Below are 14,335 nucleotides of genomic sequence, written 5' to 3'. Positions count from 1 at the left end.
ACCACCCCCTCTCATCGTGCGCAATCCCCAGACTCACTCCTCTACAGTCGCCCCCAGCCAAGGGCTGCCTTCACGGGGGCAGGGGCGGAGTTTTGTCCCGGACTGCGACTCCTCGCCAGTTTTCCAAGCTCGGCAGCAGAGGTGGGGTGGACGTTCACCTGAAAGGGTAGTTGGGCTAACCAGCCCTCACGGTGTCACAACCGGCTTTATTTCCTCCTCTTTGAGTGTGCTTATTGCCTCCTCACCTACTGGGGGGAAGAAGCGGCTTTAGTTGTTTTTCCGGATCACGAGTATGCAAGGGATTGAGGCAGGGATGTGGCGTTCCTTTATCTCAGAGACTCCAAGGTCTGGAAATCAACCTTTCTTGGTATCTCGCGCCCGACGAAGGTCTAGATCAGAGGCTAGCAGATTCCGCAATGGAGAGCACTGGGCAGGGTGCGTCCCCACTACCCGCACCCCCGGAGTCCTGGGCATACTGTGCAAGCTTAGTCCTCTCTTAGCTGCCTTCCCATAACTCCTGGCTTTGGCGTGCCCACTTTAATCCAAACCATTCCCTTTCCCCGTTCCTTACTCCAAACCTACGCTGTCATGGACAGGCCTGATCTTCTACATAGGTTCCTCTGCTCCCACTCTCGCATCCTCCTGCCAGTGCGCTGACCCTCAAACCTCCTCCAGGTCTCCAGGACTTCCCAGAGACAGAGACTGTACTGTGTTCATGCCGCTGGAGAGGAAGAGTTCACTTCTTTTAAACCTGATTTCTCTTTTTCCGGAGGTAATTCTTGCCTGTGGCCCCACCGCGTGCTCTCTCTAGAGAGCCTGAGTCAGTCTCTCTTAACAGATACATTTAGACGGGTGGATTAGGAGCCAGGGATGCTCTCTGGCCCCGCAGTGGAGGGAAAGGGGTCGGGGCCTCCGCAGCCATGGCTCCCCAGGCAGGGCTGATAGGGTCCATGTGCTCCTCAGCCACTGTCACCGCGCTGGCGCCATATTCAACTCTGGGTGGCTAAGGAGAGCTAGACCCTTGGGGTGGGCGGGAGGGAGGGGAAGAGGGTTCTCCCCTCCAGGGGAGAGCTGGGAGTCTCAGAAATCTCTGCTGTTCGTCCTCTCTCCCCTATGCCCTCTTCCTGATCTAGCACATTCGGCCCAATGCCTTTGGTGCTTACTGGGCTCAACCTCAGAACTCTCAGGTCCTGACCCCCTCAAATCAGTTCAGGTTCAAAACCACGAGTTTTCTCCTCCTGGGCCTCACCGCATGGCTACCGGATACGGTTAGCTGCGCAGGTTGGGGAGTTCAGAACTGCTCTGGTGCAGGGTAGAAACAGAGAAATTGTTGATACTCAATTTCAGGGGCAAATAATTCAGGACTGCGCAAAACCTCATTTAAATGAAGGGGAAATGACCTTTTTGTGGTTTAACCGAGACTTCCTGAAGCTGCAGGTGCTGGGAGAAGGACGAGACCAGGCCACCCGGGATAGAGTGGTGCTGGATTCCACCGCCAAGGAGAAAGGAACTTGTCCTTCAGGCCTAGAGCTGGAGCTATGCATTTGGCCTCCCCTCGGTCGCGCTTGGGGACCGGAGGGCGCCGGATCTATGCGCCTAGTAGCAGCAGGCCGGAATCCTTTTGCCTCCTGCCCCTTCTGTCGCCTCTTGGAGAGGAATGAGTTCTGGTGGCTGGGCCTGGCTGTAGGAGACAGGATTTGGACCGTGCCCCTCTCGCATCACCGAAATCACCCCCACTATTCCGAGAGTGGTCGGCTATTAAACGTTGTGAGGATTTCCTGAGAGAAGGATTGAGGAGGACCTGGCCAAGAACAGGACACGCAGGAATCAGTTCCGCCTTGTGTCTTCCTGCCAGGAGCCCTGCACCGCGCTGGACGCTCACCTTGACACTCCCAGCCAGCTGGGGTATTGATCCCACTCTTCCCCGGCCGCTGCCCAGGGAGTGGGGAGGTAGAGACAGCCACACCCTAAACACCTTGCCACGATAAACTTTTATTCTCTATCTTATTATTAATGGTGGCGGAAATAAAAATAAAACCAAAACGAAAACGAGTACTAGTACTAGCACACTAATCAATTTGAGATGACTTCCCCATCATTCCCAAAGCCAGAGGAGGGAAGGGGCTGCAAGGGGCTCAGAGTAGTGCAAGGTCCCAGGCCCAAATGGTGTGTGTGTGTGTGTGTGTGTGTGTGTGTGTGTGTGTGTGTAAGAGGGGTGGGTTGGAAGGGGTGGAGGAGGGCCGAGGCGGGAGGATAGAAGGAGGGGGTAGAGTTTCAGGGCTGGGAGGGGGACGCTGGGGAGCAGTGACGGGAACCAATGAGCTGCCAACTCGCGCGTCTTCGGCGTGACTGCCGAGATTGACGTGGAGGACACGTCAAATTGATTCCCGCACGCTGCAGCCTCCCGGTCAGACGAATTTCTCCCAATCGGATGAAGTTCACCCTGGGCCTGGGGTCGCGGGCGTGGAGAGTGTCCTGGGAGGGGGCAGCAGCGGCGACGGCAGGCCCTGGAGCGGGCGGCAGCGCGCTCGGCGGCCGCTCACAGCGCGTCTCCAGCCCGCGGCTGGGCCGCCGCGGCTCTCGGCTCTCGCGCGCCCTCCCTCTATGCCTCTCCCGCGGCGGCGGCGGCGCCCAAGCTCTCCCGGACTGCGCCGGGCCCAGCCCCGGCCACCCCGGCCACCCCGGCGCCAGGCAGCTGACCGGCCCGCGCGCTATGGGTAAGGGGCGGGCGACAGGCAGGGCGCGGGCGGGCTGATGAGGTGGGTCGGGTCCGTGTGCCTCCGTTCCCTCTAGTCCGCTTTCCCTGGGCGACCCAGTCCTGGGTCCTGGAGGAGCTACATTCTCCTCTGGTCCCCAGGAGGGGACAGTTCAGCAAGTCTGGGAAGGGCGTGTTCCAAGTAGACGCGCTAAAAGTCGCGAAAGGGCACGGAGGGCTACAATGCGCGACGCTCCACTCCGCGGCTCCTCTGTGCCCTTGCCCACTCCAAGCCGGACCCAGGCGGTTTGCCCTTGGACTCCGAGCTGTCTGGGGACCCACAGGTCACCCTTTGGAAGTGCGCCTGGGTGCAGTCCCTCGCTCCGCGTGGGGACCCTGGGCTAACCCGCCCGGTGTTTTCTTCCCTGCCTGCTCACTGTTGTCTGGCGCATCCGCAGAGCAGACGTATGGCGAGGTGAACCAGCTGGGCGGTGTGTTCGTCAACGGCCGCCCCCTGCCCAACGCCATCCGCTTGCGCATTGTGGAGCTGGCGCAGCTGGGCATCAGACCCTGTGACATCAGTAGGCAGCTCCGCGTATCCCACGGCTGCGTGAGCAAGATCCTGGCGCGCTACAACGAGACCGGCTCCATTCTGCCCGGGGCCATCGGGGGCAGCAAGCCCCGCGTCACCACTCCCAACGTGGTCAAGCACATCCGGGACTACAAGCAGGGAGACCCTGGCATCTTTGCCTGGGAGATCCGCGACCGGCTGCTGGCCGACGGCGTCTGTGACAAGTACAATGTGCCCTCGGTGAGCTCCATCAGCCGCATCCTGCGCAACAAGATCGGCAGCCTGGCGCAGCCCGGACCGTACGAGGCAAGTAAGCAGCCGCCGTCGCAGCCTACGCTGCCCTACAACCACATCTACCAGTACCCCTACCCCAGTCCCGTGTCGCCCACCGGCGCCAAGATGGGCAGCCACCCCGGGGTCCCGGGCACGGCGGGCCACGTCAGCATCCCGCGCTCATGGCCCTCGGCACACTCGGTCAGCAACATCCTGGGCATCCGGACGTTTATGGAGCAAACAGGTCAGTCGTGGCGGCCTTCGTAGCCTTCTATTAAGGGGCAGAACCTGGGGCGGGCAGGCTTGCAGGAGAGGACTCACACTCGCTCTCCTCCCGGGACAGGTTCTGGCTCAGGGGAGAGCTCCACACTGGCCAGGGAGGCTGGGGGTCCTGGGCCTTTTGTCAGAGACCTCGGACATCTTGAACTTTTTATGACAAATATGGAAAATATTTCCCAAATGGAAGAGCAATCGCCAACCACAAATTTGGAGGCCTGAAATTGCGCTTTTTCATTCTTGCAAAAAGTATGCAAACCCCTATTGCCAAATCTAAGGGGGGAAAAAACGCTCAGGCAATTTTGAGATGCTTTCTTTAGCTCTCAGAATCCGTCACAATTTCCCAAGGGTTCTGGCCCCCCACTCCCAGGCCCAGTGGCTCTTCTGAGTTAAAGGAAAAGGGATCTTGTGGTCGGTTGAGTGGCCTACCTCTCTAAGGCCCTGTGGCCTTGCAGGTCCTGGAGTTTGGGGTGATGGCTGCTGGGGCTGCAGCCACCTTCACAAGGATTTGTCGTTTATCTGCAATTAAAGCTCAACAAACTGTTGGTCAAATGGGTGACGAGGAAGATGGGGAAGGCAGGGAAGTTTGGGGCAACTTTGATGCCTGAGGGGGAAAGAATCTGGCCAGAATCGGTCTGGATTTCTTTGCCCTGTCCCTGGCTGCCAGCAGCTGGCCAGGGGATGGCACACTCTTAGGAGAGCAGACTCAGGAGGAGGGTAAGAAGCAAAATTCAAGGTAGCCTAGGAGGAAAGAGTGGTGGCTGGAAAGAAACTGTGAGTGCTCAGCTCCAGCAGTAGCAGCGCCTCTGTGGCCCTGCGCTCCTTTTGTGTCTCCCAGTGGCTCTAACCCAGTCTGAGGCTAAAGCTTCCCATGGAATGTCAGTGGGCAGCTGGTCAGGAGGTGACCCCACCAAACCTGCATGCAGATCTGGAGCTTTCCCTTGGTTCCTGGCACACACAAGGGCCCAGGGAGCAGCTGTCTGCTTCTATCTGACCCGCGGGGACCACAATGTTGATACTTCTTTTGGGAAACCCTGGGTGTTTCTGGAGGCAGTTCTGGTAGAATCATCTCCCTGCCCTCCAGATGCTTTTGCAGATGTTGAGAAATCAATACAATTTTCTTGAGGTTGCTGTAGATTTGAACTGGGAAGTTTCTGGGAGCTGTGTCTAGACAATGGAGCAGCCGCTTTGGCTGAGTCTGCCCAGGCTTTGACTCAGCAGCAGCCTGGCGTTCGTGGGAAGCGGGCTGAAGGCTAGGAGGACCGGTCAGCAGGCCTGGCTGCCTCTCCTTTGCCCCACCCGGAGTGGTGAACATCCCAGTCCCTGTCGCCCTCTGTCTACTGGTGGAGTGTCAGGCCACCTACAAATTTTGTGGGAACCCTGGCCCTGCCTTCAGATACAAGCTGGGTGGTTGGCCACACATGTGCCCAGGGCAGATTCAGAGGCACCTTCTAATCTGTCCTCTGTCCCCTGCAGGGGCCCTGGCTGGGAGCGAAGGCACCACTTACTCTCCCAAGATGGAAGACTGGGCCGGTGTGAACCGCACGGCCTTCCCCGCCACCCCCGCAGTGAATGGGCTGGAGAAACCTGCCTTAGAGGCAGACATTAAATACACTCAGGTAACCAGGAGGCCCGTGCGGGAGGTGACCTTAAGCAGGGAAGCAGAAGGTTTGGGGAAGTGGGGAAAAAGAGAGAGAAAGAAAAGACAAAATTTCCAGGCAGAGAGATGGTTGTATCTGGAGGTCAGCCAGCAAGCATCCTTTTTGTCCTTTCCTCAAGCGTACTAGTTTGGGGGAGTCTGACTTTCGAGGGGTTGACTTGCCTTTGCCAAGATACCTTAGCTAAAAAAGCAGGAACTCCAGATCACAGGTCCACAGTCAAGGACCTTCTTTCTCTAAATCCCGATATGAACACTATAACCCCTTCAAATCATTATTTGTAACAGTTTGAGTGAATTCTTAGAAATCACTTTGCCAAGGAGTCCTTACTAGGAAATTTAGAGGCCAGGCCTCTCATGGGGCTGATGGATGGGGACAGGGCGTGGGGGAGGGATAATGGGTGAGAACCCCCGTCTCAGTGATGGCGTGGGCTAGAGAAGGCAGGATTTTCTGCTGCTGACGGTCCCCCTCTATCCCCACAGTCGGCCTCTACCCTCTCTGCCGTGGGCGGCTTCCTCCCCGCCTGCGCCTACCCGGCCTCCAACCAGCACGGCGTGTACAGCGCGCCGGGAGGCGGCTACCTCGCCCCAGGCCCGCCGTGGCCGCCGGCGCAAGGCCCTCCGCTGGCGCCCCCCGGGGCCGGCGTAGCTGTGCATGGCGGGGAACTCGCGGCAGCAATGACCTTCAAGCATCCCAACCGAGAAGGTGAGGAGCGCAGGGAGGGGGTCGGGTGGATACTGGAAGGGTTAGGAAAAGTACTGGGGAGGGGCTGTGAGCCTGGGAAAAGGGAGAGCGGTTGGGGAAGAGGTGGGTCCTGGGCATAAACCCTTCCTCTGGGTTAACCGTTATGCCTGTAGCTTCTTGGAGCAGATTCGTTCTGACAGGTGTCCCTATAAAGGTACTCGAGGTTGAGAGAGACTGGCCCCAAGACTGTCCCCTCCACTTATGAGGGGAGAGGAGAAAGGGGGTCCTTCTGGCACACAGGACACGTGGGTTTGGATCCGGTTCTGGCGCCTTCGACCAAATTCCTGCTTCTTTCTGGGTTTCTGTTTCTCCATCCAGGGACACGTCTAGCAGGCACCCTCCAGGCTCACCTTTCTGTAGACCTGCCCTAGCACCTGAGCCCTTTAGGTGGGGTTGGACTTGCTAGTGGCACCTGACCTCCATCCCAGGACCCTTCCCATCTCTGCCCCACTGCCCATCTGTTGTTCCCAGGTTCCTTAAAGAAAAAAAAAGAGCCTTTGGATTCTTTTTCTTAAATACACACTGTGGGAAAGTAGAGGCCATGTGAATCATTGTCCTTTACTCCAGGCTCAGGAGCTTCCTGTGGTTGTTGTTGTTGTTGGTGGTGGTGGGTGGCGGGTGAGGGGGGGTTTCTCTCTTTCTGTGGAAAATGTGCCTGGTAGTCTTGCCTCCTTTTCTGCTTCCTCCTCCTCTTCCTCGTCCATAAGTCCGCTTCCTGAAAAGTCAAGGAAGAGATTTTAGGTATTTCACTCAGTCAGCAGTGTGAGGGGCATCTTCTCACACTGCCCGGAAGGGGTCCAGTTTTTCCTTTAACTTGGGAAAAGCTCACCAGCCCTTGAGTCTCATGCTCTTTGTCGTTAAAAGGAATGGCCTGCTAATTTCGAACTTGCCAGTGCTTAGGTTCTGAGCACCAGAAATTTGCAACTTCAACCAACCTGGGAAAGGAAAGGGTCACCCCAGGGCCTCCCAGCCCCAGCAGAGAAAGGGACAAGGCACAAACCTGGGGGACAGCGTGGTGTTCTCAGATTATAAAAGGATTTTTACTAGCTGCTTTGCCTCCACCTGTCCAGGTCTGGAAGCCAGGTGGATGTAGTGGTAGGTGGCAGTGGGCAGGCAGGGGACAGGAGGGCCATCCTCCTTGGTGCTGTCCAGGCAAAAAGTGCTATTTCCAAGTAGTCTTGATAAGATAGGAGGGCATGCCCTGGGGAGTGGGGATGGGGGTGGGGGCAGGAAGAAAATAAAGATGCCATCCACAACAGTGAAACGAAGGGAGAAAAATACTTTTCTATTTCCACCTTTCCTAGAGCACAGACATCCTGGGATATTAGGATAATGTTCACTTGCTTAGTTACAGACAGATCCAAGTAAGGAAAATTTATAAAAATTGGGATTTAGAGCTCTTTTAAACTTTAGGTTTAATTTAAATGGAATACTATCACTTGCTCATTTATACAAAAATCCAAGTGAAGGAAATGTTAAAAGTTGAGAGTGAGAACGCCTTTAAGCTTTACATTTAAGGATAGCTAAGGGGTTGCTGATGAGCACTTCACTCATCCTCAGCCTCCAATCAACCTGTTTTCTCAACAACTGAAGTTATCTGCCAAAATCGAAATCAAAATGAAATGTACCACATTACACAAGTTGCTTAAATAAGCAGGTTCTTTTGAATTTAAAAAGTATAACCACAGATTTGAAATGTTTCCCTGGGTTCATCTTACGGAGAAGGAAGACTTAGAAAAAAGACCCACAGTCTTCAGAGGAATGCATTTGTTTTCCAATAGAGCCACTTTGCCCTGGAGGCATTTTAAGCTCCACATTAGACACAAATTATAAAGTGCGGATAATAACCCAAAGGTAGCACACACAGTTCCTAATTCTAAACTACTTCTCATTTAATTTGAGATGGAAGTGGTGGGGAAGCTGATTTTAACATTTAGCCTCACTGGTGATTGATTTTCTTTAGAAGACACTTTCCTTTTCAGAAATACAGAGCCATTGAATGGTGCTGGCATTTAAGTCCCTTTTACCATTATATTGGCTTGCTATTATGTAATATCCTACCTGTTTTCAAAAACTGCAGCAATAATTTGTTACTCTAGTTATTAAGTTAATTTAATTTTGTGGTCCTCCAAGTTCTTTAAAGGTTCTAATAAAAGATAATCGGATAACTCGGGGACACCATTAGTAATGATTTCTCAAGCTGGCATGCAATTGTTTGTGTTCGAACAGGAATGTAGAAATAATCATTCATTATCTATCTATATTCATAGCCTGAGAATTACATACATACTTGCATTATGGACTTTTACTCCTTACTGGTAGAACAGCGGACTTCAAAGATCTATTTCCTCAACACAACTAGTCTTTGAAAAGACAGAAAAATAATAAAAATCACTGCCTTTTATTTTCTGACCAGTTCTTAAGAAATTAATATTTTCAAAGAAACCTGTCCCACAGGACAATTTACTATCACCAATTGTTCAATTCATAAGAATAGTGAGAATAGCATTTACTGAATTTCTTTTCAGTAAGATAAAATTCTTCTGTATAATGAAAAGCAATTTAATATAATAAATGCTCAGTAAAAGCAAATACCTTTGATCACCTAACACATACACACAACACACACATACAGTGCAATATATATCAACATGTCCTCCAAATTAGTGCAAATGAACAGCTTAACACTTACCCTAAGTGAAACTTAATCAAATATCAAAATGAAAATTTAGCAATAAATTAGATATTAATTAATTGTGTTATTTAATTAATACTATAATTAATTTTTTTCTTTTTTTTTTAAGGTAGTGAATCTGGGTTTCCTATTGTGTAGGCAAAAAGTATAATTTACATTCCCCATCCCCTGAAAGGAAACTTTAATTTTTGGGAATTGAGAAGAATAGGAAAAGTTTCGCTTAATCTTCACTTGGAGAGGCTGACATTCTAGGAATCTCCAACCACATCCAAATGCTTTTTCACAGCCAGGGGACGACCATCTCCCCTTCCCCACTCTTAGGTGGCAGACACCACCAGATGTTCCCTCAAGACAGCTGGTATTTACAGGGTGTATCCAGAGACCCTAGAAACCTCAGGGTTTTAAGTCCCTCCCTGTGGGGCTCTGGAATGACTCAAGATTTGGAAATCAAATCCATAAGATATTGCATACTCACAAAGAAAATATATTGCTTATATTTGTTAAAGATAACTTGCAGCTTTGCTCTAGTTACCTCTGCCTGGGGATGGGTTCTTGGAGGATCCTAGAAGTAAACTTTGTCAGGGAGCACTAGGGCGCTGGCATTGTCGAAGGCACCCGGATGCTCCCAACCGCAGCCTCATTTGACCCAACCCCGGGGGTCCCTTACCCTCAACGGTGGTCCCAGAGTGCCCTGCAATTGCAGTTGAATATTACAAAAATGCCTCTCCCCCTTCTTAGCCCCTGAATTAAATGAGCCTGACCCAGGCCCTGGCCTCCGAGGGCCCAGAAGTACCCATCCATTTGTCCTGTGGAGGGAATGGAGGGCAGGAGGGGCCCTATGAGGAAGGATGGTCTGGACTGGGCTAAAAACACAGCAGGATTCGCCCCTGTAGGGTGGGATGCAGTCGTCCTGGGTGTTTATTTTTCATGAGTTCAGTTTCTTGCTTGTCTCTAAGGTAACCGTCCCTTGGCTGAGAAACCTCCTCCTCCTCCTCAGATGTTTTCTAAACAGGTCCTCACTTTGAAGTGTGTGTCCAGGGTAGAAAGAAAAGGTCTGAATACTTGGCTGGGCGGCCACAACTATGTTTAGAAAAAAGAGCTGAGAGCCAGGGAAAAGCAGAGGGGCCACTGTCTGGGGAAGGTCTTTAGACCTCTTTAAAATCTCAGCGAAACCGTGTGTTTGTGTGTGTTTGTGTGTGGGTGTGAGTGTCTTGCACAGAGGTGGTTGGCCCAGCTCTGCGCAGCCACAGCAAGTTGCGCCTGAGGCTGAGGCGAGGGAAGTTGCAGGAGAAAAAAAAATCCAGAGTTCCCCTCACGCAAATTGAAGCGCTCCAAGCTCCCCCTTTAAAGGAGGACTTGGGGAAAAAAGAAAATTGAAAATAGGCCCCTGTAGGTATAAACAAACTGTGGATCCTGGTTGTAGGAGAAGCAGAGTGGCCCAAGGGTGGGAAAGGAAAAACAGGCTTGGGCAATCGTGGCGTCACTTTCTGGCTTCCAGTAGCAAAACTTGGGCCCCTTCCCAAACCCCCAAATAATAGAGTAAAGCGCAGAATACCACCCGATCTGGCCAGCCCACTGTCACTTAATCCGGAGGCCCACAGGTCCCAGGACGTGCTGTGCCCACAGTGGTGAGCGCATCTCGATCCCCGGACCTCGTGAGCACAACGAAGTCTGCCGCTCACTTAAAGCCCAACTGCCTCCTGTGTCGGAGGAATCCAGGCCGCTCCAGGGAAATCTCTGGTGGCTCATTTCCCGCACGATTTCCCCCTGCCCACAGCGAGTTCCGAGCCACGGGTGTCAGCTGACTCGACGCTTTGGCTGCCCTTCGCACTTGTGCGGGCGCCTGGGGTTTGGAAAGGGTGAGGGTCCGCGCAACGTTAAGAGTCCCGCTCCCTTCTGCGGAAGTCTCCATCAGACCTGAAACCCTCCCAGCCTTCTGCGCCCTTCACTTCCTTTACTGAGCAGGTGGTGAGGGCGTTGGAAGGCAACGGGAATTGCACCCCGCCAGCGGTCAGTGTTTGCAAATGGCCTTGCGAGGAGTCCCGCTTGCCAAGGCTGTCCTTGCAAGTGGCTACCCTAGCGGGAAAGGGAGGGCTGGTCGCCCACGGAAGCTTGGGGTCTCTGGAGAGTGCGAGTCTCTGCTTCCCTCTTCCAGAGTCTTCAAGGGTTGAGCGCGCACGACTTCGCTCTGCCGGCGTCGAGTCCCAGTGCCGCTCGCCCTGCAGCGGCGTTAGGCAGTGATCTGACGCCCCTGTGCTTCCTCCCGCAGTGGCTGACAGGAAGCCTCCCAGCCCCGGCAGCAAGGCCCCGGACGCCCTCAGTAGCTTACACGGACTGCCCATCCCGGCCTCGACCTCCTAGGGGCAGCTCTCCCCGGACCCGAGCTTGGAGGGAACGGCAGGCGGACCCGGGCGCACAGGTCTGCGCAGCGGCCCCGGCAAGCTGCGCGGGCAGGACCGGAGGACACGCGGCGGAGGCGGAGGAAGCCAGCGCCGGCCCCCGGGGTGCACGCCCAGCCAGCCCCCAGGCCCAGCCCTGCCTCTGTCCGGACCTACCACACTTCCTTTATTGGCCTGGGTTTTTAGGCTTCTCTTAACTTTGGCTTTAGACTGTTGCACCCTCCTCACAATCCTTGCTCTGACGTGGCCTCCCTCGCTCTGCCAGCCTCAAATTTCTTTTTTTGTCACTCTCTTGTCCGTCTCCGTCTAGCCTCTCTCCCTCTTTCCTTCCTTTCTCTTTCTTTCTCACTCTCCCTCCCTTCCCTTTCTCTTTTCTTTCCTCCCTCCCTTCCACCCCCGGCTTTCCCCGACCTTCCATGGCTCCCTCTGCCCTTCCACTCTCTTCTCCTTGCTCCGACCTCTGCTCCAGTCCCGCTCCTTCCCCTTCTCCTCTATCTACTCCTCTATATGCTCTCAGCCCTTTTTCCTGGTCCATGCCCGTCTTTCCCTCTCTCTCTCTTACTCTACTGTCAAGGGCCCCAATTCCCTTTGTTTTACTGCTTCCCCAACCCTCCCTCAGTCCCTGAGAGCCCTACAGTCATCTCGGTGACAGTCCCTTCTTTGGCACCTGGGACTTTGTAGCCTTCACTCCTCTGAGACCCCCAGCCCTAATGGAGGGGAGCTCAAACCTAGGAAGTGGACAGAAAAGCCACAGCCTTTATTTTATATATATATTTTTGTAATAACAAACCCTAAAAAATCCTCCATGAACTGTCCTCTGCCTTCGATCCCCGCAGTATATTGTCTGGAAATCTGTTTTCTCAGAGCCCAGTGGCCGCCGGGCTTCTCTTCCCTTCTGAGATGATGTCACCCCAAAGAAGACTGGGATAGGAGTAGGGAGCACAGGGGTTGTTGGCGTTTTCTGTGCTTAGAAAACTGGATGTCCTGCAGGTGTCTCCTCCCATCCCTCCACTCAAAACACTTGCCAGGGAATCAAACAAATGGTAAACACATCAGCACTTTTTGGTGTTCAGGGGTCAGCACATTTGTTAATTTAAACCACAAACGGCTTCCAGGTACAAAGGTTCATTTGGACTTCTGGTTTGCAAGGGATGAGGGTTAAAAACAAAACAAAACAACCCAGAAAGCGTCTTCTAGAGCCAGCTGCAAAAGCTGTGAACTGCTTCCAAGTTAGGTGAGCTGGTGGTGGGACCCTGGACATAATGCAATTCTGTAGTCACAGCAATATCCCTGGCGAGAGCCTGACGTCGCCTGTTAAAGGTGGCTGCCTCTGAATAAAGGAAAGCGTCTGAAAGGTGTGTGGTGAGGTGAGCAAGTCTGTTTCTGAGTGCAGAGTGTTGAATTCTTACTCCGCAGCTACTCTCTCCCCTGAGTTTCCAGGATGAACACTATCAAGGGAAATGGTTTCCTCAGGAGCACCTGCATTCCAGGGTGGTCAAGAAGTGGAAGAGAAAGCGAAATGGAAATGGGGAAGGCATTTGCCAATGGGGTGGGGAGCCTCTTCTTCCCTCGCAAGGGATGGGCCCTGAGAAACTGAGCTAGAGAGGAAATAGGCAGAAATCATCTTAAAATGCAGTTAATTCTGAAAAGAGTAAAATGGGCAAAAGGCAATAAGCCAGAATGGAGGATTTCTTCAGAACATTTCTAGTATTCTAAAAGCTAAAGAAGACAATCCCAGGCTACCAAGTAATCTAGGGGGTTTGCACTACAAAGGGGCTTCTGGCTAATTTTTTTTTTCCCTCTCTCTGTTTGACTTTCTAAAACTGTTGGAAGAGATTTTTGAATGGAAGTTGCTGTTTGTGAGTGGAGCTGCCTGCTTGTTGTGTGCACTGGACCCACCTAGGGGACCAGTGGTAAACTGTTTTTATTGCATCTCTTTGCGATAGTACCTGTTGAAGGTATCAATTATAAAACAGTACTTACTTTTTTCCTAGAGAGACTCTTCTTCTCAGATTCAAAGTCTCTTGTCTTTTTTAAAGTTTCATTTTGTAGACAGTGTTAGTGATGGCTAGAGATTTGATTTATTTTCTCTAGACCACATAGCAAGGTATGAATTAGTGGGCTTGTCCTTGGAAACTGGGTGACACTATCTCATCAGAGAGGCAGGATTGAGACTTGGACTTTGAGACTGAGGTCCTCAGCCTTCCATGGCAGCATATCCTCTAGAAGAGCTAGTCATACTGATAATAGGAAAAAAGTATGACAAAGAAGTATGTTCCCAAGTCCCCCATCCTCTCAGCGTGTCTCCTTGTGCTTATATGAGCATTGCGTGCTCAGTTGTGACATCCTGGACAGAATTTTCATGCACCCATTTGTGATGCCTGGAGAAGGACTGGTTTTCTCAGACCAGGAGGAAGACATCACATCCTTTTCTGAAGGAATGAGAAGAATCTATATGACAACCTCTACCTTTGAGTTGTCACCATCCTCATTTCCCTGCTATGGCCCACTTCTGTGTTTGAGCTGATCAGGGTTCTGGGGGAGAAGAGCTGGGAAATGCACCCCAGGATGGATGCAAAGCACCGGTGTTTTAAGTGCCACCTGCAAAGGAAGGCATTTTTCAAATCTGCCTCTTGTTCCCTGTATCCTGTGGCTGGAGGCGGGTCTTTGAGTTCCCTGGCTCTGGGGCGAGCATTCACAGAGGATAGGCAGCCTTCGTCCCAGAGCCAGCAGGCTCTGGCATTTCATGTGGGGTGTGGAGGGACATACCCCCTCTCTCGTGGCTGGGGGTCACAGAATGTCTCAGTGAACTTGGCTTAAATCTCTGCTCCACTGTATGTGTCAGGGGACTGGGACCTCTCTGAGCCTGTCTGTGAAATGTAGCCTTCAATGCAGTAATGCACACGGTGACCTGCCCTGTAGGAAGACTGGCACTGGTGTGGCTTCACCTCTTTGGAGACAATTTTGCTTATCTTTTAACAAAAGTTAGAGGAATCACTTGTAAGGTTGGTGGGAGACCCAGAA

General features: G+C 52.6%; 1 protein-coding gene and 1 long non-coding RNA gene across 3 annotated transcripts in view; one reads left to right on the top strand and one right to left on the bottom strand.

The window, feature by feature from the left end:
- Nucleotides 1-297, bottom strand: part of LOC107000510 (uncharacterized) — a 96,770-nt gene extending 96,473 nt beyond the window's left edge. The window contains exon 1 of the long non-coding RNA XR_001447640.3: nt 38-297. This is a non-coding gene — a long non-coding RNA (uncharacterized LOC107000510). The remainder of the gene's footprint in view (nt 1-37) is intronic.
- A 2,119-nt stretch (nt 298-2,416) lies between these two features.
- On the top strand, nt 2,417-12,669 carry PAX1 (paired box 1). 2 transcript variants are annotated; one of them, XM_001095275.5, is made up of 5 exons: nt 2,417-2,717; nt 3,154-3,783; nt 5,292-5,434; nt 5,956-6,178; nt 11,182-12,669. In XM_001095275.5, exons 1-5 carry the CDS (start codon nt 2,432-2,434, stop codon nt 11,271-11,273), a joined length of 1,374 nt encoding a protein of 457 aa, XP_001095275.4. In that variant the 5' UTR covers nt 2,417-2,431; the 3' UTR covers nt 11,274-12,669. The 2 variants fall into 2 exon arrangements, with proteins under 2 accessions (XP_001095275.4, XP_015005077.2); XM_015149591.3 differs by having other exon boundaries at nt 2,418-2,717; nt 11,192-12,669.
- The last annotated feature ends 1,666 nt before the right edge of the window (nt 12,670-14,335 follow it).

Source organism: Macaca mulatta, chromosome 10, assembly GCF_049350105.2.
Source record: "Macaca mulatta isolate MMU2019108-1 chromosome 10, T2T-MMU8v2.0, whole genome shotgun sequence".
Lineage (NCBI taxonomy): Eukaryota > Metazoa > Chordata > Mammalia > Primates > Cercopithecidae > Macaca > Macaca mulatta.
This window is presented reverse-complemented; position numbering and strand designations above follow the sequence as displayed.

Bases quoted from the DNA above. Each gene is read 5' to 3' on its own strand.
- PAX1 (XM_015149591.3), top strand. From the start codon at position 2,432: ATGAAGTTCACCCTGGGCCTGGGGTCGCGGGCGTGGAGAGTGTCCTGG. The intron at 3,784-5,291 runs GTCAGTCGTGGC...TGTCCCCTGCAG, and splicing joins GACGTTTATGGAGCAAACAG to GGGCCCTGGCTGGGAGCGAA. The intron at 5,435-5,955 runs GTAACCAGGAGG...CTATCCCCACAG, and splicing joins CAGACATTAAATACACTCAG to TCGGCCTCTACCCTCTCTGC.